At 35.9% G+C, this 24,560-nt stretch overlaps 5 protein-coding genes across 6 annotated transcripts; 4 read left to right on the top strand and 1 right to left on the bottom strand.

Annotated features, from left to right (window-relative positions):
* Nucleotides 1-180: 180 nt before the first annotated feature.
* On the top strand, nt 181-2,299 carry LOC104217370 (GDSL esterase/lipase At5g03980-like). The gene is made up of 5 exons (XM_009767605.2): nt 181-519; nt 722-922; nt 1,317-1,465; nt 1,548-1,821; nt 2,022-2,299. The coding sequence occupies exons 1-5, from the start codon at nt 216-218 to the stop codon at nt 2,234-2,236; spliced, it is 1,143 nt and encodes a 380-aa protein (XP_009765907.1). The 5' UTR covers nt 181-215; the 3' UTR covers nt 2,237-2,299.
* Nucleotides 2,300-2,400: 101 nt separating this feature from the next.
* LOC104217372 (pentatricopeptide repeat-containing protein At3g05340) lies at nt 2,401-4,613 on the top strand. Its single transcript, XM_009767607.2, has one exon. The coding sequence runs from the start codon at nt 2,563-2,565 to the stop codon at nt 4,465-4,467; it is 1,905 nt and encodes a 634-aa protein (XP_009765909.1). The 5' UTR covers nt 2,401-2,562; the 3' UTR covers nt 4,468-4,613.
* Nucleotides 4,614-4,904: 291 nt separating this feature from the next.
* LOC104217371 (uncharacterized) lies at nt 4,905-13,055 on the bottom strand. Of its 2 annotated transcripts, none has more exons than XM_009767606.2 (9): nt 12,721-13,055; nt 12,318-12,405; nt 10,835-10,948; nt 10,511-10,593; nt 10,206-10,320; nt 9,502-9,593; nt 8,875-8,940; nt 8,653-8,746; nt 4,905-5,450 (listed from the first exon to the last, which is right to left on the bottom strand). In XM_009767606.2, exons 1-9 carry the CDS (start codon nt 12,987-12,989, stop codon nt 5,340-5,342), a joined length of 1,032 nt encoding a protein of 343 aa, XP_009765908.1. In that variant the 5' UTR covers nt 12,990-13,055; the 3' UTR covers nt 4,905-5,339. The 2 variants fall into 2 exon arrangements, 1 of the variants encoding a protein (XP_009765908.1); XR_011405746.1 differs by lacking the exon at nt 4,905-5,450 and adding an exon at nt 9,156-9,310 and having other exon boundaries at nt 8,685-8,746; nt 12,721-13,052.
* Nucleotides 13,056-14,616: 1,561 nt separating this feature from the next.
* LOC104217373 (kinesin-like protein KIN-14S) lies at nt 14,617-19,053 on the top strand. Its single transcript, XM_009767608.2, is given in 14 exon segments — nt 14,617-14,779; nt 14,882-14,971; nt 15,426-15,556; nt 15,642-15,741; nt 15,827-16,120; nt 16,229-16,241; nt 16,243-16,506; nt 17,131-17,292; nt 17,460-17,675; nt 17,759-17,796; nt 17,928-17,960; nt 17,963-18,090; nt 18,175-18,288; nt 18,416-19,053. Coding segments are annotated over 14 exon segments (2,037 nt in total). The 5' UTR covers nt 14,617-14,772; the 3' UTR covers nt 18,863-19,053.
* Nucleotides 19,054-19,724: 671 nt separating this feature from the next.
* LOC104217374 (uncharacterized) lies at nt 19,725-23,690 on the top strand. Its single transcript, XM_009767609.1, has 4 exons — nt 19,725-19,991; nt 22,838-22,912; nt 23,229-23,439; nt 23,581-23,690. Exons 1-4 carry the CDS (start codon nt 19,725-19,727, stop codon nt 23,688-23,690), a joined length of 663 nt encoding a protein of 220 aa, XP_009765911.1.
* Nucleotides 23,691-24,560: the final 870 nt, after the last annotated feature.

Here is a 24,560-nt window from a genome sequence, read left to right as displayed (position 1 = left end):
TAGTGTATTATTCAAGGAAATCTATCTTTAATTTAGGTACACCAATTATTAATTACTATTATTATTCTACTGTATTATAATTATTAAAATATTTTCATCGTTAGCTTTTTGCAAGAAAAAATTAACTACTCCAATAAACTGTTAATCGAGATTGCATATGTTTATAACGCTGAAGTTTCAGTTAGTTCCGGATTTCATTTTGAAAAAATCGGGGCATGGCATTGACAGTAAGAGTAGTGCATGATCTCCTAGTTATTTCTTTCATGTTCAGTTTCATTGTTCTTCAACAGAAAAGCAGTGCTCAATCACTACGAACGCTTCAAAATCCACGATTGACGAAATGCGGATTTGATAAACTATATCAGTTGGGTGATTCACTTGCTGATACAGGCAACTGCATTAGAGAGAGCATTTGTGGAGCTCGTACTGCATGTGCAAGACTTCCTTATGGAATGAATTTTTTCCAGGAAAAAACAACTGGACGTTGTTCTAATGGCATGCTCATTATTGATTTCATAGGTATGTATGTATAAAACTTTATTATCTTACAGTATTTGTGTGTCCCTGATTTAATTAGAGAATTTAATGGAAGAAAAAAGAGGTTAATTTGTTGTTTGGCTGGTATAGTCCTTAGTCACGTTTCTATATTTAGGTACAAATTACTAACTTAAATGGGAATGAGATTGATTGTGATATATATGTATTCTTTTGCTTTTGACAGCTTTGGGATCTGGTTTACCTCTCCTAAATCCGTACAAGCTTAAAAGTGCAAATTTTAGACATGGTGTGAATTTTGCAGTAGCAGGAGCTACTGCTTTATCAGCTGAAGTCATGGCTAAGAAGAAGATTGTTAATGCAGCCACCAATAGCTCATTAAGTGTGCAGCTTGCTTGGATGTCTTCTCATTTTAAAACATCCACAGGTGGTAATTAATTTGCTCAAGAGAAATCTGTTTTTTTTGCCCAATAATAATAGTAGACAAAATATTGCTTCTATATGTGTATTATATACAAAAATAATACATATTTTATATAAATATTGCTTCTATATGTGTATTATATACAAAAATAATACATATTTTATACGCTTTTTATATGCGAATACAATTAATTTCGGTCGACCGGCCAATTTTGTATTTTGCCTCGCTGAAGAGAAACTTCCAAGGAAACGGTGTTGCATGTTTACTTGCTTGGTCTCTCCCTATAAACTAATTAACGGCAAGCAAGTTTAAATGATCTTTTTCCTACCCGTGGAATTTTGCTGGATATGTTGTTATTGTTGTTGAGTTTAAATGATCTTTTTCTTGTTCTTGGTAGATGTTGCAACAAAATTAAAGAAGGCTCTTTTCTTAGTTGGAGAAGTAGGAGGAAATGATTTCAACCATGGGTTATTGCAAGGTAAAACGATGAAAGAGTTGCGAAATATGGTGCCAGAAGTTGTTCAAACCATTATTCATGGTGTTAGAGTGAGTTTATTTTGCTGTTACATACCTCTTTTCTTTCAGTTGGTTGAAGTTTGTTTTCTAATGATCAGTTGCTTCTTTTCAGAGGGTCATTGGTTTTGGGGCTACTCGAATTGCAGTTCCTGGCAATTTTCCAATTGGTTGTTTACCAATTTACCTAACGAAATTCAGGACAAAGAACTCAACTGCCTACGACGAGCACCATTGCTTGAAAGATCTAAATAATTTTGCAGTATTCTACAATCATCATTTGCAACAAGCCATTCAAGATTTGAAGAAAAGGTATCCAAAAATTACACTGATTTATGGTGACTACTACAATGCCTATCTCTGGCTTCTACACAATGCCGTCAGTCTTGGTAAGGGCTCAAAAAATTGGTTTTCCTATTTTTAATCATAACTTCTTTTTTTGTTTTTCAATTTCTTCCTCTGCAGCCAATTTTTAAAATGCACTTATTTATCAAAAAGTGTATTAAAAAAAAATTCAAACCACATATGTATGTAAAATTATTGAAACGTATATGCATCTAAAAACTTTCTTAATTAAAATACACTGCAGGATTTGACAAAAGCTCCTTACAAAAAGCTTGTTGTGGAATGGGAGAAGACTATAATTTTAACATACGTAAACTATGTGGATCTCCAGGAGTGCCAATCTGTGCTGACCCTAGTACCTACATCGGTTGGGACGGAATTCATTTGACACATCAAGCATACAAATGGTTGGCGAGATGGCTAATTAATGACATGTTACCCAAATTGAACTGCCAATAAGTTTAAGTTCTAAGTTCTAAATTTCTTGCCAAGGTGCAACAATAAATCTTTCTTTTAATCTAATTTTCCAATGGAATTGTTTAAGCGATAGATTTACCTTCAACGTTTTATACATTAAGCCAATAAGGAATTGCTTCTTTTTATTCTAAAACACACAATTTAGAAACTAATAAATGCAAAGCTTTTCCTCTGCTGAAGTCCCTGTTTTATTAGATACTAGCGAATTAATTTAACATCATGCATGAAAACTAGCTTATCCCAATGTTCATGATCATAACGTATCTAATTTGCCGTGTAGATGTTTTAAAATTAAACTATGCTAAAAAATGAACCTAACCTGCTCACGAGGAATAAGCCTCCTCCTTTCAACTTGTGGAAGGGAACGCAATGTTCGTCTTGGTTCGTCCATCCATGCCTTCGTTCTCAAAGACCCACAATTTGTTTACTTAGGAAATCAGTTTAATACCCGGAATGTGCTTGTAGTATGGAACTCTCTTCTGACAATGTATGCTAGATGTGGTAGGACATATGATGCTGCCCAAGTGTTTGACGAAATGCCCATGAAAGATACGGTTTCATGGAACTCACTTGTTTCAGGATTTATAAATAATGGGAATTTTAAAATGGGATTTGGGTACTTCAAAGAAATGATGGGTTCTGGTTGTTTTGAGTTTGATCATGCCAGTTTAACTACAATTTTATCAGCTTGTGATGGGCTTGATTTTCTTGGTCTTAACAAGATGATGCATGGGTTGGTTGTTTTGAGCGGCATGGAGAGGGAAATATCTGTTAGTAATGCATTGATTACTTCTTATTTTCGATGCGGATGTGCTAATTTGGGCAGACAGGTTTTTGATGAGATGGGTGTGAGGAATGTTATCTCTTGGACAGCTGTGATTTCTGGTCTTGCTCAAAATGAATTTTGTGAGGAAAGCTTGGATTTGTTTGTGAAGATGCAAGGTGCTGTCGTTGTGCCTAATTATTTGACATACTTAAGTGCACTGTTGGCGTGTTCTGGCATCAAGGCACTCGTGGAGGCTCGTCAAATTCATGGGATTGTTTTGAAGTTGGGGTTTCATTCAGATTTGTATATAGAGAGTGCATTGATGGATGTGTATTCCAAGTGTGGCAGTGTACAAGATGCTTGGCAGATGTTTGAGTCCGCAGAGGTTCTTGACACAATTGCTATGACAGTTATGCTTGTGGGGTTTGCCCAAAATGGATATGAAGAAGAGGCACTGCAGATTTTTGTGAAAATGGTCAAATCAGGGGTTGACATTGACCCTGATGTAGTGTCAGCCGTTCTTGGTGTCTTTGGTAGCGATACTTCTTTGGGTCTTGGTAAGCAAGTGCACTCATTAATCATCAAGAAAGGTTTCATTTCAAATTCGTTTGTAAGTAATGGGCTCATTAACATGTATTCCAAGTGCGGTCAACTGGAGGAATCTGTTGAAATCTTTAATAGTATAGCTCGAAGAAATTCAGTCTCTTGGAATTCCATAATTGCAGCCTATGCTCGTCATGGGAATGGCTATAGGGCACTCCAGTTATATGAAGAGATGAGGTCAGATGGTGTAGATCCAACTGATGTTACATTCATCTCTCTGCTTCATGCTTGTAGTCATGTAGGGCTAGTAAACAAGGGTATGGAATTCTTTGAATCTATGCAGAATATCTATGGGATGACTCCTAGAATGGAGCATTATGCGGCTGTAGTTGACTTGCTTGGTCGAGCTGGACTGCTAAGTGAAGCCAAGAGTTTCATTGAGGGGATACCAGTAAAGCCAGACATACTTATTTGGCAGGCATTGCTTGGTGCCTGTAGTATTCATGGTGATGCTGAGATGGGAAAATATGCAGCTGATCAATGGATCTTGGTTTCACCTGATAATCCTGTGCCATATGTTCTACTGGCAAACATATATTCTTCCAGGGGGCGATGGAAAGATAGAGCTAGAACTATCAGGAAAATGAAGGAAATGGGAGTGGCAAAGGAGACAGGGACAAGCTGGATAGAGATTGAGAAGGAAGTCCATAGTTTCGTAGTTGCGGATCAAATGCATCCCAGAGCCATGATCATTTATTCCACCTTGGTGGAATTGTTTAGACACATGAGAGATGAAGGATATGTACCAGATAATAGGTTCATTCTACATTGCATGGATAGTGATGAGAAGGAATTTTTAATCGATTTTCAAGATACCTCTGAACTTTTGTGCAGCCTGTGGTAGTCATTTGTGAACTGGTGGCTGACCAATGCAATGTATTATATGTGTATTATGATTGACTGTTGCAAATTGCAGCCACGAATATGTTTTATTCTATATTATGAGATGGGGAAATACTGTTTGAGAATTGGTAATTGTATTGATAAATAGCAGCAACCACCAAAAAGGTGCAAGCAAAACCATTTACAGATCAAAAGCAAAAGTATGTTCCTTCTCTTCTTAGAGGGATCTTATCAGATGTATCAGTTCCTCTGGTTCACTAAATTTTCCATTTTCTGTGAATAGGGGAAATACTTCCTTTGGGCTGACATGCCAAAATCCGTCATGTGAGGAATAGGGAAGACTCAACTGGACAGTAATATCATGACTCGCGATACTATTATAGACTCTTACAAAAAATAAAAAATAAAAATTATGGACTCTTGGCACTAATCTGTTCCTTTTGGACTTAATCAAATTAATTTGATAAAAGGATCAAATCAAGTTGTCTGGTTTATGAAAAGTGAACTGTTATGCTGCTATTTGGGAAGAGTCACTTTCTTCTTTAAACAAAAAAAAAAAGTTGTTGATAGGCATGATTCGGTCAACAAACATTTTGCTTCATCCTGGATCAGTCTTGATAGTATTATATCAAGGGTCCTATGAAGTTTACATGCATGTATAGCAAAACAGTTCCTTCAAATTCACCATGATAACTCTGATCATGAAAACTGAATGCACTCGTTTAATCTGTACTCTGGTAATCCATTCTAGAAGACATCCAGATGTGTTCATATATGAGGGAGTGCATTGCGAAAGGCTCCTGGTGTTGACTGTACACTGATTTAGTTGAATACTCAGCATTATGCCTCTCAGTTAAAAGGTGATGGCACGGTCTATCTTGAAATGACTTTCATGAAGCGGTTTATAGAAGAGAAGATTCCAGCTGCTTGATCCAACAGTGAGCGACCGTTCTCTTCCTTCTCATCCACACCTCCGAATATTATCTGAGAAAGATCAGCACGAAGTATCAGATAGAGAGAGAGAGATCATAGTTTGTCTATGGGAAACTTATAAACAGTTAAATTACAAAAGGTCAGGATTACAATGCTACAGGAGCCAACAACGAAAGACTTACCAGTTGCATATTTCTTACACTGAACTATAGACTTCTAGAGAATGTATAACTAATATAAGAAGAATTAACCCAAATAGCCGCCCACCTAATCTCTTAAACTAAAAATAGTCGGCGGATGCATAATAAATATATACTTATATATACACATACATATATATATACTAGCTTTAGTGTACGTGTGTAGCACGTGTGCTTAGCGTCAATCAATGAAATATGAGTATACGAAGAACATGTAAATCAATTTATCAAATGCTTAGTTTTAAAATGTCTACATTAAGTTAATATTTTAAAATAAGTAACTTTGTACCTAGAAAAGTATAGGGAGTTGCCATTTATTTAAATGAATACCAAAAGAAAGAAAATTAACTAGTGGCAACTCACTTAAAATGTATTTTGTCTTATAATATTTTATCCTTATTATTTTAACTTTTGCATTTTTAATAGTTTGACTCTTACTTCTAAATTATAATCGATTTTATTATAAGTTTTAAAAAGAATCACTTGGATTTTTTCGCAAATTAGTTAAAGCTCAATCTTTGTTTGAGCCGAGGGTCTCCTGGAAACAGCCTCTCTACCCTTCGGGGTAGAGGTAAGGTCTGCATACATATTACCCTCCCCAGACCCCACTTGTGGGATTATACTGGGTCGTTGTTGTTGTTGTTGTAGTTAAAGCAAAGATTTTTTTGGTTAATTAGGACTGATCTTAACGTTAAAGAGAATTTTTTTGTTGTTGATTGAAATATTTGTATTAGCTCATTCAAAGTTTAAATATTTAACTGTAATTATAATTTTTATCCAATAAGAATTCTACATTTAGTGTAATAAAAAATTGCTATGACATCACTTTTGGACTTTTATGTTAGTACAACCATTAGTGTTTGAATATTACCAATAATTTTTCTTTTATTTTCTTAAAATTAAAAAAATTTCTTATTTAAGCTTGGTACTTCAATTTTGGAAAAATGGGGATTGATTGAGATTACTACGTTTGTGATTGCTAAATATTCATTCTTACTCCCACGTATAATAACAAAAGTTTAGTTGATATATATTAAAATTATAAATATGAGAAAAATAATTCAATGAGCATTTTATTATTTAAAAGAAATACTCGTAAATCTTGAAAAAGTACTCCTAAAACTGGGGGAAAAAAGATGAAAATAAGGACACATACACCAAGAAATAATCGCCTAAATTTTTATAACAAAAAAATACTCGTAAGCCCAATATAAAAAAATACTCGTGAAATGCTTGGAATTCAATACATTAAATCTAAATAGAGATTATATGAAGGACTCCAATCACATAACATAATTTTTTAGATCAAAGTCTTAAGAGTTAGGAAAATAATTAAGCAATTATTCATAAATATTAGAAAAATAATTAAATGGTGATTTGTACAATTTAGAAAAATAACTTAAATTATTATTTTGTGCAACATGAAAGCTATTATTAGAGTGTAAAAATACGAACCATTGCGCGGTGAACACTATCTAGGTGAGTATGAACTATTAAAATATTACATAAATATTCTATTAAAAATTATGTTTGAGTGATAAAATAAATATTGCAGAAAAAATATAAGTTCTTGACAATAGTAGTTGTTGAACCTATCTAGTTAACACAATAAGCAAAAAAAACTACACCCCATATAAGCCCTCAATCATGTCGGTCAATATATTCAACTTATAAATTTTATAATATTATTACATTAATTTCACAAGTTATCATTCTTCATTTTTAGTTTTAGCAAGAATACATTAATCCTTGAACATTTAAGTTATTACGTAAAAGTTATTTAAAAATTTATATATTCTTAAGTTCATTATAAAAAACACAAATAATTTAACTAACTAACAAAATATGCATTTTTTCTCGCAAATACAAATTGTGCTATATACTTTAATTAATAAGAAAAAATATAGTAATTATCTTCAACAAATTAGTAAAGAACCTAGTGTCTATGATTGTAATAAAATTATATGCAATTCACGGGTTCTAAAAAGACTACGCTAATACTATTCTAGAAGCAGTAAAAATATAAAATACATGTTAAAATTAAAATTAGGTTTAGTTCTACACGTTAGATAAATATTTTAAACGTAGATATACTTTTTGAAGGAAAAATTAGTTTTTCAAAGGGTATAAAAGTTGGTATATAGACCAATTTTCACTATGTGACAGTTAACTCTATATAACTCTCTCTATAAAATATTAGGTTATTAGGTATTTTGAATACTTATATTTATTATTATGTTAATTTTCTCGAACATGAACAATTATTTTTTTCCTTTGAGAATATTTATTTTTTAAATTCAAAACATGACAACTAACCAAAATGTTAGATTTCAAAATAATTCTTCCATCTAACACTAACTAATTTTTTCAAATCCAAAACCTTCATTGTTTTCCGATAAATACAATATTTGGCTTGTTCTTTTATTTTAAGCTTCATAATTTATTAAAAATGTTTTGGTTCGTTTGTATCTAGAGAAAGAAACATACTCATAATTACAAAGTTAATTTTGTATAAATGTTCTTTGTGTGGAATTAGGATTATTTAATCTATAAAGAAGAATCATACTTAAACGCTAGTACTTATTTTATTCAATACAAACAAGGAAAGAATTTACATAAATAAAAGCTTGCTTGATTTAAATTCTTAAATATTAGGACTTCCTAAATAGTTCAAATAAGGAAATATTTTATAATTAAAATTTTAGTTGATTTCAAAGTCCTATATAGTAGAAAAATAAAAAGTCCTAACTATTAGGAAAATTATTAAATTAATATTTCGTCTAGTGTGAAATCTATCTTTAAAGGGTAAAAAAGGTGAACGACATTTCGCTAAGGGCCTTCGTGCTTTTAATATATATATATATATATATATATATATATATATATATATATATATATATATATGTATAATATAAGTATAATTGTGTATAATCAATGTATAGTCTATGTATACCGGCTACAAAAAGTATAACATTGAATCTGGCCGGCTATTTGTGTAACAAGCCCTTCATTACAGCCTAACTTAAATACATAGAAGTAGAGGAGCAACAGACCTCCAGATCTTCTGTAGTTGGACGGCTGATCTGTTCCTTGGCAAGAAGATATCTGTTTGGTCGGTCCTTATCATCATAAAACACTTTCCACAATCTGGAGTAAACCAGAAAATAAGTAAATAAGCATGTAACTTGAGACTAGTCCTTTAAGCCATGTTTTTTTGACAAGGGACCAGTCCTTTAAGCCATGTAGTGTTGTGATTTAGGTAGGTGAATCCTTACCCGGGATAACATCTAAATACAGCACCAGATGCTAGAGGTCTCATCGAGTACGCAACAGTGAAGGTGCTGCAGCGAAAAATATACATTGTTGCTGTCAGAATATGGTAAAGTTATATACAGTGGCAAGTTCACATTGACAAGAAAAGATGGAAAATACATCCCCAAGCAAAGATGGTGTAAGGTTGAGTATAAAACAAGAAGTTCCGTTGAAGAAGAGAACCACTAATCAACGACAAATCATATGGGAAGCAATTTTTATTAGAAACTTAGAAGTTGCTCACCGGCATGAAGATGAATGGTGGTTGTACAATCATTAACTTGTGCAGTCAGTGGTTACCGTGAGGAACCACATTGTTTGCATTAGTAGATCATATTCAACCCGAGGATAATGAAGGTGGGGCATAACAATTGCTTGCTCATGCATGAGAGTTTAAAACTACATATGATAGAAACATTTGGTCAACACACTAGAGATCAGCTAAATATAATAGTAGAGCCAAATCATAAAGAGCCCTATCTGTGCTGAATGACATAAATAAATCTTATAGGACGACTGAGCTGTAACACACAATACCTAACTGAATTTCAGAACTGAAGCAAAACTTTCCTATCATAAACCAAAGTTACCTTAAAAAATTGCGCCGCAGCCTACGTACATTGATCCCCACTCCGACATCCTCACTAATCAGACGAGGGTTCCACATGATAAGAGGCCTAGGCTAACAAAATAACCACAAACTATTAACAAAAAACAGAAAATAACGTTGAAGAATAACACAGGTTCAATTTAAGCATGTGAGAATCAAGAAAAACAGACGCTAGCATGCAATCAAATAGCCTGCGACTTGTATTCCTCTAGACTAGATGCTACTACTATCGGTAGTGGGAATAGGTTTGTTTTGAAAAGCTTGAAGAACAAAAGCTTATATAAAGTTCCATTCCTCACATTTTTGAGAACTTGTGTAGTCGTAGCTCCTATTATTAAAACCAGATATTTGTAGGATCTATTTTTGTAATGAGGAAGAAGATCAAGGAGAACGTATAAATTAGTGATAAAGAATAACACCTCATTTTAAGGCCACGTTTTACGCAACCAGTTATCACTAGTTTCAAAAAGTAATGTATTGTCTTCTCCATTGTGGCAGACAAGAATAAAGCTAGTAGTGTACTATAATGACTTTTAGATAAACAATTAGTGATGACTTTTAGATCAAGTACTTTGAGGTTAAGTTGTCACTTTAACTGTTCATACGAAGAGACAGAGAGAAGGAGAGATAGTAGTTGTTGAATAAACAAGAGACACAAGTATAAAGCCAAAATCATAAGGGTACCGGGTCATCTGAGAGATCGGATGCAATTTTTTCTACATATCCCAGCATCTGATAATCAGGAACTACCATGACAACAATTTCGTCTTCCCTAGTGACTGGCTTCCGATCACCTAGACTGGATCAGTAAGTACACCACGAACAATAACGAAATGTTAGACAATCTACTTTTCATATCATATTACAATCTCATAGTTAGAAGGAACTGAATTCAGGTATTCCACTGACAGAGAAACCAATTCAGGAACTCTTATAACTTAGGAAGCAATCAAATCATTCATAGATAATACTCATCTAACAAAGTATACCTGGAGAATCCAAATGTAGCATCTTTCCACCGATATTTTAGAAGTGCCGCAGCTCCAGCATCTGGAAAAATGGCTTTAACTCTCTAGCAATGAAAGTTTTACATCTTAGTAATTGAACATGGATGACAAAGAGCTAAGTCTATCCTTGTCTATAGTACGGGACAAGATAGAAAAGATAAAAACGGGGCCCGGAACCTAGAACCAATCTCAGTTATGTATAATAGGCCAAACTCCCTGTCCAGTCATTTTACATTCATATAAATGGGGCAACGGGAGTATGTCGCGAAATCTTGATACTAGTGTTATGGCAACATTGAAGCTAACCTGGCATCCTGTCTCCTCAATAAGTGTTTCCAAAAATACCCTTGATAGTTCCCATAATTCAGCTTGTGCACCCTCATCGTCAAGAAACTGAAGCTGTGGTATTAAGAGCTCAACCTGAGGAAGAAAGTCACATTGGACTTCCGCTGGTTAGTTTAGGACTCATGGTTAATGCATCATGCATAAACCGGTACTATTAATGGCCAAACAAGAAATAGTGCTAGGAGTCCATAGAGCATTATGCATAACTTTTCCATAATATAGCAGAAGGATCAGAAAATATATGTTAATCCCTCAGCTCTGATTATAATGTACTTATCACTTTATGCTGACATGATTAAAAAGACAGCGGGATTCTGATAATGTACTAAATTTGCAGGAGTTGAGGGCACAACAAAAGGTGAATGGCAGAATGTTAAATTGAAGAATGGCACAGCATATAACTGATTGCCTCATTTGTTTTTTTTTAAATTAAGACGTCTGAATCTGAATACGCATCTGAATATGTTAAGATGTGTATTAAGATCCGAATAGAAATAATTAAGACTGTTTGATTTTTGACATCTGAATGTATAAAATTATCTTTATTTGAAAAATAATAAACATAAAATTCAAATGAAATACTAACTAATCTAATATTCTATCAATAAAATATATAGTTTTTAAAAATATGATAGTCGTTGGTGGTGATGACTAACGGGTGAATGTCGACTAGAGGCGGTGGTTGGTGGTAGTTTTGATTGATGATGGTGGTTCATGCTAGTAGCTAGTAGTGATTGGTAGTGGTGGCGATTATGATTGAGGATGGTGGTGGTGGGTGGTGATAGTTAATAATGGCGGGTGGTGGTAATAGTTGTGACTGAGGAAGGTGGTGGGTGGTAGGTTATAAGATGGGCAGTACCGGTTGTGGTTGTTGATGGTGATGGTGTGGTCAGTTGTGGTAGTTGAAGTGAATGAGTGTTGATTGTGGGTGAGAATGATGGTGGTCGGAGTGGTGGGGATAGTGGGTGGTGATGGTTGATAATGGTGGCGGCTATGATTGAGGATGATGGTGGCATGGTGGTGGTGGTGGGGTTAGTGGCGGTGGTTGAGTATGGTGGTGGTGGTGGCATGGTGGTAGTTGATAATGGTACGCGGTGGCGGCAGTTAATAATGAATATGTGATGACATCTTAATGAAATTAAGTCTCTGTTATAGATCTTAATCATACAGACATATTCAGATCCATTAAGTGGTTGTGAAATAAAAAAACAAACACACTTAATGATTAAGATCTGAATAATTAAGATTCAGATTTTAAAAATAAATGCACTTAATGTATGAGATCTGAATGATTAAGATTCAGACCTCCATTAAGTGCAAACAAATAAGGCCTAAGAGGGGGCAACAAATAATTTTGAAATTCATCATCTAATTGTTAGCGACAGAAATAATTGACAATCAATTAAACTGCATTAGTATAAAATGTAGACTTGCTAATACATACTATGGCTCTCATTCCTCCTGAAGATACAAAAGTGGCAGTTGCTTGGCCCGACTGCTGAACGGCACCCTCCAAATCCGAAGGCAGACAACTGAAAAGGATGAAAAAGCAAAAGGAAGAATATCACGCCATTAACCGTCACTTCTATACCTGCTCTTGAAAATATCTAATAGACAGCACCATCAGCCCGTGCACTAAGCTCCCGCTATGGGGTCCGGGAAGGGCCGGACCATAAAGGTCCGTAGGCTGTTTCCACGGCTCGAACCCGTGACCTCCTGGTCAAATGGATACAACTTTACTAGTTACGCCAAGGCTCCCTTTCAATAGAGAGCACCATATGAGTTACAATATTCTTTTGATTGACATGAATTAATGATTACTAAAGATAAGAAAGCTTCAAACCCACTCGTCATCTTCTTCTTCCTCTTCCTCAATTGTTTGCAATTGTGGGTCTAAAAGAGCTGGCTCTGTGGAGTCTTGTTCAAGATTATCTTGGCCTTGAAATTTGTCAAACTTGGCTTGAGCTCTTGAGCTGGAAATGGATTTTTGGGGTAAAATTCCAGTAAACCCACGAGCATTTGAGGGAAAAAGAGATGATGGTAAGGGAATTGTGGGGGATGGTTTGGGTATTGGAGCAGAACACCATGAGAGGCTTGAATATGAAGAAGATGCCATTGGAGCTTCCAAATGCTCCACACGAACCTCCCACGTAGACGAGATAAGTTGTGAAGTGGTACAGTTAAATATGAAAGACATGGAGAGCCACAAAACTTGTCTTAAATTGACAATTTGGTCCAAGAAATAAAAAAAAATGGAGGATAAAATGAATGAAATTTGCAAAATAAAAATTCCCTTTAATTCACTTTTACCTCTATTTTCTATTTCTTAAGATGCTAATATTATTTTGCTGGTTTCTGATGTTGTCATGATCTATTGTCTATTGTTCATTTTCTTCTTCTTGAAAGAGGGTCTTTTGGAAACAGCATCTCTATCCTTCCGGAGTACAGGCCTCCCCAAACCCCACTTATAGAAGGTAAGGTCTGCGTACACCCTACCCCCCCAAACCCCACTTATAGAATTTTACTGGGTTGTTATTGGTGTTGTTTCTCTCTAATTTGCATTCATCCCATCCCATGTATGAAGTCCAGCTAACAAGTCAAGTCTAATTCAAAGAAAAAATTGAGCAATCTTTTAATTTCAATTCAATGCTTATTTTAGTGATCTCATGACGATCTCTTATATTTTATTGGTGATCACTTGTTTTTGTTTATATAATTCTTGAGCCGAGGGTCTTTTGAAAATAGCATCTATACTCCTTCGAGGTAGGAATAAGATCTGCATGCACCCTACTCTTTCCAGATCCTACTTGTGAGATTTTACTGGGTTGTTGTTGTTGTTTCTCTCTAATTCACATTCATCCATGTATGAAGTCCCGCTAACGAGTCAAGTCTAATTCAAAGAAAAGATTGAGCAATCTTTTAATTTCAATTCAATGCTTATTTTGGTAATCTTATGACGACCTCTTATATTTTATTGGTGATCACTTGTTTTTGTTTATATAAAGAACTTTAGTCTAATATGAAAATAATGAATTATCTCTCAAACGAAAAAGCAACATGAGAATTCATTTTATCTATATTGTTTTTAAGTGTGTATATGGGTATGTATATAAGAAAAAAAATGAAGTAAAACTTATATGATCCTCTTATCTATTTTTTTTTTCTTTTATTTATCTTTGTCCTTTTTTCCTTCCGAACATGCTATACTTCGTTTAATTCTTCATAGTATATATATATATATATATATATATATATATATATATATATATATATATACTTATTTTGCTAAGTTAGTGCCAAATTAACACGAAAATTTACTATAACAAGAAAAATATTGGATATCTTGCTAATTAGTATAAGCTAATGCCATAAATAAATAAATATATTGTACTATATGATTGCACATATCTATATAACTTCTAACACGTATTACATATACTATGAAGAAATAAAAGAAGTATAGCATGTTCGGAAGGGAAAAAGGACAAAGATAAATAAAAGAAAGAAAAAAAAATAGATAAGAGGATCATATAAGTTTTATTTCATTTTTTTCCTTATATATAATAGAGTAGTGCAATTTTAGAAGAGTAATTCGAAATAACGGATAGATCCGGATTGAGTCCGGTTTGCCCCGTCATCTAGACGCTCCTTGAGGAGATGAAGCCATTAAAGGTAGCTCCCCATAAATCCGACGGCCCAGATTGATTCAAAAAACTTGAGAATCCTACCATAACAAATTCAAACCCATTGTAGACCGTTGAAGAATCAAATTCCCAAATCTCTCCCTCCACATTCTCCCATTTCCCTCTCCCCAATTCATCACTCCATTTCTGCAAATCTTCTCCTCCTCATACTACTTCTTCATCTTCACTGATTTCACAGTTGCTGATATACTCACAATGGACGGTACTTTTTTTTCTCTCTCTCCCTCTTTCTTTCTTTCGTACAAATTCCTTACCGAGATCTATATTGTTTATAAAATTTCACAATTCTGTGTTTTTTTTTTAGTTCGAACCCTGGAAAAGCTATGCGACAATTTTGATCAAGCAGTCACCATTTCTGGGGACAATTTGAAGGCTTCAACCATTCCAAATGGGGGTTCGTTTTCTCTTTTTACCTCTGTTTGTTGTTTTATATTTGACTAAGTCAATTGTTTGATTCTTTACTTTTTTCTGTGTGATGGGAATAATTAAAAGAATTAATTAGCTGTTGCGTAGACTCTGCCGCATTTTTCTTTGTTTTTGCTACTGAAACTGTTCGGAACCGTAAAGAATTAGCTAATTAGTTGCCTCCTTGTTATTCAATGAATGTGGAGAAAGTTAGGATGTCTGAATTTGTTATGCCTGATTTACCGTCCTGGATTGTGAGTTGCAAAATGTAGCAGACTTTGCTTCTAAATTTAACTATCTTTTCACAAAGACGATTTCAAGATATGAGTCCCTGATTCCACCTAAAGCTATAAAGTGAGCTGCCGGTCTGTAGTGTAGACATTGTCAATGGATAGCCTTTGCCTCTTACATTTGTTGAATTGTTGTCTTTTGAATTCGTTCAGTTAAAGTCGACAGAATTTCTGAGTCAGCGGATGAGAGTAATGGTTCACATTCTACTGCAGAAGTATGTTCATCTCAAGAGCATACTCTTCCAATTCTTACAAAGATTGAAGATCTTAGAAACAAAGTGCTCGTAAGATGTTAACTATTTCCTTCTATATGTTTTAATGGAGATATAACAAGTATTATTATTATTCATAACAATTACTTGTTTTTAGGACCTGAGGAAAGAGCAGGCAGCATTACGTAATGAAGTCAAGGGCATGAGTATGGACTCTTTTCCTGGTTCTGAAGCCTCTAATGCTCTTCAGCACATGAGTATGAAGAACATCTCATAACTGGTATTTTATACAGTTGTGTGCTATCAATTCTGATCTATTTGTGGTCTCTTTGGCAATATCAGGTGTCCAACATGAACTTCTAAAAAAGAAGTATGATGAAGAGTGTGAACTGCTGAAGAAGAAGTATCTGGAAGAGTGTACTGAAAGAAAACGTCTATACAATGAAGTGATCGAGCTCAAAGGAAATATCAGGGTCTTCTGTAGGTGTAGACCTTTAAATTCAGATGAAATTGCAGATGGACCAACATCTGTGGTTGAATTTGATCCATCTCATGAAAATGAACTGCAGATCTGTGCAGGTTCCTCTAAGAAGCAGTTCAAGTTTGATTATGTGTTCAAACCTGAGGACAACCAAGGTAAGTCGGTATCTGTGATTTGATGTGCATATCCAAGATTCTTTTGTATGGAATTTTTCTATAGCTTGTTGCAATTTGACTTCTAAACTCTGTAATTTTCTAATGCAGATGCCGTCTTTGCTCACTATGCCCATTGTGACCTCTGTTTTGGATGGATATAATGTCTGCATATTTGCCTATGGACAAACTGGGACGGGGAAGACGTTCACCATGGAAGGGACACCAGAAAATAGAGGAGTGAACTACCGGACTTTAGAGAAGCTATTTAGCTTATCTAGTGAGAGAAGCAGTATCATGAAATATGAGTTGTCCGTCAGCATGTTAGAGGTTTATAATGAGAAGATAAGAGACCTCCTGATAGAGAACTCAAATCAACCAGCTAAGAAGTAAGTTCCTAAGCTCTTCATTTTACTGGCTTGGTTGTGCTTTCAAGCTTTGACAGTTAAGACCATAATGCTGGTTATGGCTAGATAAGAACATCATTCTGGTTTGGCATATAATCTCTCTCCACAATGTAAAAAGATACCAAAGTAAATGTATGTGCTAGATTTGGAGATCACATTGGGCATATTTTGAACTGTAAAAATTGTTTCTGGAAAGTGTTAAAAATAATTGACTAATCAAGTTTCAATAATATCAGAACTTCAAAAATTGATCTCATTAGTATATATTTTTTCACAGTAGCTAAAGTCAGGCGAATAGTATCTTTTAAAGAAAAGCCTTTCTCCCAAAAACACGATATCGACTCGGTTAATTATGTTTTATGCATTTTTATATAATCAGAAACAGTCTTCATAATTCATTAAAGTTGCTCTGCAAGATGGAATTAGAAACAGTGCTTTGGATAAATATGATATGAGGGCTCAGCTCGGAGAAAATACTAGTAAATTGGCTCACAGTACCAGTGAGTAAAGTTTAGTGAGCCAGAATCTATTAAAGAAAGAGAATATCTATGTGTGTCTCTGTGTATGTATTTTAAAGAAATGATTTTATATTTAAACATTAAACAGGTTGGAGATAAAACAATCGGCCGAGGGAACTCAGGAAGTTCCAGGACTTGTGGAAGCTCGTGTATATGGTACAGATGAAGTATGGGAACTGCTCAAGTCCGGAAGCCGGGCTAGATCTGTTGGATCAACTAGTGCTAACGAGCTTAGCAGCCGTTCTCACTGGTATGATTAACAGCTTTTACTCTGGATTCACATTCTTCTTTCCTCTCTTCCTTTACCTTTCTCCTGCCAATGCCTTAGTTTAGACAAATTTCAAAGAATTTAGTTTTACTATCCGCTATTAGTCTCATCAATGAAGAATCACACTTTCTTTGTCACTTTTACCTTAGCTTACTGCGGGTGACTGTTGTGGGGGACAACTTGATTAACGGCCAGAGGACTAGGAGCCACCTTTGGCTTGTTGACCTCGCTGGCAGTGAGCGCGTGGGACGGCTAGCAGTTGAAGGTGAGAGGTTGAAAGAGTCACAGTTCATAAACAAGTCATTGTCTGCACTTGGGGATGTCATTTCTGCACTAGCCTCTAAGACAGCTCACATTCCATACAGGTATTTCTCCTTTCATTTGTGCATGTGATAACCACTTACTACTATTTTTCCTTTTGATAACTTTGGTTCCCTCTGCACAACAGGAATTCAAAGCTCACTCATATGCTGCAGAGTTCTCTGGGTAAGGCTCTTTAAAGCATCTGTGTCATCACTTATTAGATAATTCTGAATTTTGTGAAAGTTAAAAATATTAAGCCATCAGTTTAAATTCCAAATTAACCTGATGAAAGAGCAAATTAATCTCTAATGCAGGAGGAGATTGCAAGGCGGTCATGTTTGTCCAAATCAGCCTAGTACGACAGATTTGGGAGAAACTATATGCTCTTTGAATTTTGCAAGTCGAGTCCGAGGAGTTGAACATGGCCCTGCTCGCAAACAGACAGATCTTGTAGAGCTCATGAAGCATAAACTACTGGTAGTTATAAACAAACACCTCTTTCAATGAACATACGTTTCCACTAAAATGTTGTTCAGCTAATACTGTGATACTCATCAACAGGCAGAAAAAGCCAAACAAGATGAGAAGGAAACCCAAAAATTGCAGGACAATTTGCAGTTTCTGCAGCTGAAGCTTGCTAGCAGAGAACAGACTTGCAGAAATCTTCAGGACAGGGTAGGAAAGAAATTAGCTTCTTTAATGGAGTTTCTTAAAACTATCTGGTAGTGTCACATTTGCAGTGTAAATGTCTAATCTTTTCCGAAAAGACTCTAAAGAGCTGAGCTTTTCAATTTCTCAACAGGTTCGTGATCTTGAAAACCAATTGGCAGACGAGAGGAGAACACGTCTAAAACAAGAAAGCAACGCTTTCCCTGATATTTCTAGAGAGTTCACTACCATATCAGCTTTAAGCCAATCACGGAAGATCATAACAGAGAAGAAACCATCACTGGCTCCTTCAAAAGCACTGAGATTGCCACTAAGAACCAGCAATCTTTTGCCCCCACCCTCCCCTCTTCCTCGTCCAGCAAAAGCTAGGAAGTCATTTGTGCCATCACATGGCAAGGAAAATTCAGCAAGCACATCAACGACAACGGCAATTCTGAAACCAAGGCGAGGATCTATTGCTGTAGTTAGACCATCACCTCAAGGAGCAAAGCAGGTTTTGCAGCCCAAAAGGCGGGCTTCTATTGCAATCCTTCGCCCGAGTCTAACATATCAACCCAAAAGGCGGGCTATGCAATGCTGATGACATCACATGGACCATTGGGGAAATGTTGTTAGAGTTACAGACCTTTCAACCTTATGCTATGTTACCAAAGTCTTGTAAATGGATATCCACCGACTTGCTTGAACATTGTGCTTTATGAGATTAATGTACAGATGGAACATTACTAATTGTGTGAGTAAAAATTCACTTTGTTACATAATTATTGTCATTCTGCGCACTTGTGACATTCAATTCTAACTGATAAAGTTTGTATCTCTTCTTGTAATTTTCCCTGTAGTGGGTGGTTGTACTAACCTCTTGAAGAAAAACAAACGTTCAATTTAATTTGTTTAATTCTTCTCATTTTGTCTACGGAATAAGGAAGACTCAACTGGACAGTAATATCATGACTCGCGATACTATTATGGACTCTTGGCACTAATTGTTCCTTTTGGACTTGAAACAAATTAATTTGATAAAAGCATCAAATCAAATTGTCTGATTTTGGAAGATTTAAACAAATCAGAAAAAAGTTGTTGATAGGCATGATTCGGTTAACAAACATTTACTTCATCCTGGATCAGTCTTGATAGTATTGCGAGAAAGCACGGGAGAAAATATTATTGATCTTCCATTTAATTATAATATAATGTGTCATATTTATACAATACATATCATACTCCTATTCTATGTGGGACTAGGACTAATTCATATTATTTACATAATTATCTAACACTTCCTCTCAAGCCGGTTACAAATCATATGTACCGAGCTTTGGAATCAAATTACAACTCATATTATATTAATGCCTGCATTTTGGAATCAAGTTGTTTATATATTGAAGATAATGTGACCTCTTTTTAAAGTCTTACGATTAGTTGACATTGAGAAAAATCTTGCTATGGGATATATTTATGAAGCTATAGATAGAGCTAAAGAAGCCATTGCAAAATCATTTGAGGAGTCTGTGAAGTACAAAAATATTTTTGAGATCATTGATCAAAGATTGGAATTCCAATTGCATCAACAATTACATGCCGCTAGACATTATTTGAATCCCGAGTATTTCTATCAAGATCCAGCCATTGAGAATTTTAGAGAAGTAATGAATGGACTATATGCTTGTATTAAGAAATTGGTTCCAAGTATTGAAGTTCAAGATAAGATTGTATCTGAGTTACTGTCACGACCCAAAACCCGACCCGTCGTGATGACGCCTATCGTGAAACTAGGTTAGCCTCAACTCAACAATCAACACAATAATAATAAGTTTGAAAATATTTACGGAAGCTTTTAACAGTTAAAGAACCATTTGAAACATAAGAAATTTCCAAGAACAGATACAATCCAGCCCCAAACCGGGGTGTCACTGAGTGCATGAGCGTCTAAGGAAAATACATAGTCTAATATACTGTCTAGGGGAACCACCGAAATACAACTGGAAAGTAAGGTGGAGAGCCAAGGCCTGCGAACGGCGTGCAGATACCTCAATAATCTCCTAAGTCAGAAGCCTCGATCAACCACTGCCACTGGATCCAAAGTGCCTGAATCTGCACAGAGGTGCAGGGGGTAACGTGAGTACACCAACTCAATAAGTAACGAGTCCAACCTTGGATTGATAGGTAGTCACGAACTCAAACTCCTCAAGGATAACAAAAATAATATACAGAAACGTAGGCATGATTTCAGTTAAATAAACAGCTCGAACAGTAAAACAGAGCAAGTATGAATAAGGTAAAGAAGTGTAACTCTGCTACATCTATATGTCAATGCATATGTTGTATGGAATGCACCATGCTGAGTGCCTCATGTGCCCACAATCTTAAATGCTCATCCACTCAGTACTGTTTATGGCTCGTACGACCCAGGAAGATCCATTTTGAAATATATACATCTCTGACAACAGTCACTCAGTACTAAGGAAGGTCATTCCAGCCTTTGTAGAAGATCCATCTCCAGATAATAACAATAACAACCTCACAACCACTCGGTACTGTATATAGCTCACAAGGCCCAGGGAAGATCCATCCCGGAATATATATACACATCACTAACAACAGTCATCCAGTACCGGGGGGCGGTTAAGACTCCGGAGGGGCTTCTTTTAGCCCAAGCGCTATAACAAGCCAATGAAGGCATGTTCAATATCTCGTTGTGGCATGCAGCCCAATCCCATACTGCCACTCAATATCAGGCTCTCAGCCTCACTCAGTCATCACTCTCCAATCTCACACACACGGGCTCAAAATGCCATGATACTAGCCCGAAACAATGATATGATACGCCAATAACAATAACCGAGACTGAGACATGATATAATATGCATGAACAGGACTGAGTAAAGAATATCAATGAAGCTAATAATATGACAGCAAGAAACGACCTCTCGGTCTCAACAGTATCGACGTGAAGCCTTAACATGATAATTAGCATGATTTACAGATCATTAACTTAATCACATAGTTACAAAACAGATATCAGCAAGAAAGAGTCACTAAGCGGTGCCATGGAATGATCCAGGCCGCGATTATCACGGTGCACACCTACACACCCGCCACTTGGCATTTGCATCACCTCAATAGTAATCATAGAACACATAGTTCAGAGTTTCAAACCTTCAGAACCAAGTTTGGAAGCGTTACTTACCTCAAGCCAAGCCAAACTCTAGCCCGCAATGCCCTTGCCTCTCGATTCGGCCTCCAAATGCTTTGACTCTAACCAAAATCAGTATATATCATCAATATACGCTAAAGTAATAAAACTCATACGAAAATTATCAAATTAGATCAAAAATCCTGAATTTGCTCAAACCCGACCCCCTGGGCCCACGCCTCGTATTCCGATAAAAATTACATCACTAAAATCTTTATCCTCCCACGAATTTATACATACTAAGAACATCAAAATCGGACCTTAAATGGCCCCTCAAAGCTCTCCAAAACTCAAGCACTAATATTCCGTTTTTAGGCTTTAAATCCCACTAATTTCATGATTAAACAATGGAAAATCATCATAACAAAAACAATAAAGCCCAAGTAACTTACCCCATTGAAAATCCTTGATTCCTCTTGAAAATCACTGCCCAACACTTCCGCATCTGCGGTCCCCATTACGCATTTGCGGGGCCGTATCTGCGCAAAATCCTCCGCTTCTGCGGAATTTCATTAAAAGGCATTTCCGCTTTTACGATTTCCTAACCGCACATGCGGTCATCGCAGATGCGGGGACCAAACCGCACCTGCGACCCCTGCTGCGCACCTACGCTACATAACTGCTTTTGCGGACCTCGCACCTGCGTTCCCCAATCTGCAGGTACGGAAATAACAGGAACAACAAAATCTGCAGCACAACTCAAACTCCAAACTTTTTGAATGCCATTCGAAATCATCCCGAGGCCCCCGAAACCTCATCCAAAAATATGAACAAGTCACATAACATCATTCAAACTTAGTCGAGCCTTCGAATCACTTAAGATAACACCAAAACACCGAATTAATATCGGATTCAAGCCTAAGAACTTATAAACTTTTAAATTCTACAAACGACGCCGAAACCTATCAAATCACCTCCGAAGGACCTAAAATTTTGCACACACATCCCAAATGACACAACGGACCTAGTAAAATTTTTAGAATTCCATTCCGACCTCTATATCAATATTTCCACTGCCGACCGAAAAACGCCAAATTTCCAATTTCGCCAATTCACACCTAAATCAACCACGGACCTCCAAACCATATTCCGAACACGCTCCTAAGTCCAAAATCACCTAACGGAGCTATACGAACCATCAGAATTTATATCCAAGACCTCCTACACATAAGTCAATATTCGGTTGACTTTTCTAACTTAAGCTTACTCAAAAGAGACTAAGTGTATCATACCTCTCCAAAACCTCTCCGAACCAGAACCAACCAACCCGATACCATATAACACAGTTGAACAAGATATAAAGAAGCATAAATAGGGGAAACAGGATTGAAATTCATAAAACGATCGGTTGGGTCTTTACAGTTACCATTATATACAAGAGCTGAGGGCAATTTGGACTTCTCATGGCAAAAAGATCAAGAGCAACGAGATCTCCAGGTATATAAAAATTCAATTTTTACAATTAACACTTAAAGGCTTCACGTTCAATATTTACTTACCACTAAGTTATATCTTTTTCAGCTGAATGGTGGAACCTATATGGAATTCAGCCCCTCATCTCCAAAAATTAGACATTATAATCTTGAGCTTAACCGCTAGTTCAGTTGGTTGTGAGTGTAATTGGAGTGTGTTTGAACATGTGGGTTCTTATTAGACATTAGTTACATATAACTATTCGTTATTTTATTTTACTTGGTTAATTAATACAAACTTACAGTGTTACTAACAATGAGATAAAATAATTCATGTGCAGATCTATAGCAAGAAGAGGAATATATTAGAGCATAAAAGATTGAATGATCTAGTGTATGTCAAGTATAATTATGTTCTAAGAACTCGCTTTCACTTGCGGAATATCATTGATCCAATTTCATTGGATCATGTTGATCATAGTAATGAATGGTTGGTTGGAGAAATGGAGGTAAATTTTGAAGCGGAAAATGAATTGGTGTTTGGGGGAGATGGTGACTTAACTTGAGGCAATGTGGCTAGAGCATCAGGAAGTGAAGATGCACAAACATACTCATACTCAATGAGACAAAGGAGACCATCAAAAACTTTGGCAACCAATGCTTCAAGCTCTCAAGTTCGATGTATTAATATAGATATAGATGATGATGTTGATTCTGAGGAATCAGAGGAAGAAGATATTGAAGGTTATAATTCTAGTGATACCAATGAGAGTATCCAATTGAAGAAGATGATGACAGTTTAGATATATATGATAATGCTAGTGATTAGAATTTAGAAGTAGAATAGTTGAGATAGTATATCATATTTGTTACCATAATGATGCTGCATTGATAAAAATAATATTATATTGCTCTAATGTTGAATATATTTGTCACTTGTGTTTTTATTACGCGATCTGTAAATATATTTTATATTATTTGTTACATTGCATTTATTTTTGCACTAAAGCTCGTGCTTTGAGTGCGCTTTGTACTTTAAGCCCCAAGGGCCCTTGCCCAAAACTCTGAATATTCCCTTTGGAAACAAGACGAGCCTTAAGTCGATCAACCTAGCCATTTGGACCCACTTTGAAAGCATACACCCTACGACAACCAACAATCGATTTACCCGAAGGAAGAGGAACAAGTTCCCAAGTACCACTCATATGTAAACCAGACATCTCATCAATCATAGTTTTTCGCCAACCTGGATGAGACAGTGCTTCACTTGTAGACTTAGAGATGGAAATAGAGAAAAAAATGATACAAATACACAATGGGGTGATAACAGACGATGGTAACTTATACCGACATAATGGAGATTAGGATTAAATGTGGACCATATACCTTTCTGTAATGCAGTAGGTTGACTAAGAGGAGACAAGTCTGCAGTATTAGCAGGGTCAGGTGCATGACGTGAATCAGCTGGTGTGATAATGGGTGCGAATGTCGATGATAAGTCAGGAGTGGTGGAGTTGTAGAAGGTTAAACTGGACTAGGTGGTAGAACTAGAGCTATAAGTGGTGGAGCTGCAACTGGAGTTGTAGGTGGTGAAACTGGAGTTATAGAGGAAGATTAATGGGAGATAGTGACTGAATCTCTAAATGATGAAAGTGGTAGCACCTCATAAATAT

The sequence above is a fragment of the Nicotiana sylvestris genome, chromosome 1 (assembly GCF_000393655.2).
Source record: "Nicotiana sylvestris chromosome 1, ASM39365v2, whole genome shotgun sequence".
In the NCBI taxonomy this organism is placed as follows: Eukaryota; Viridiplantae; Streptophyta; class Magnoliopsida; order Solanales; family Solanaceae; genus Nicotiana; species Nicotiana sylvestris.
This window is presented reverse-complemented; position numbering and strand designations above follow the sequence as displayed.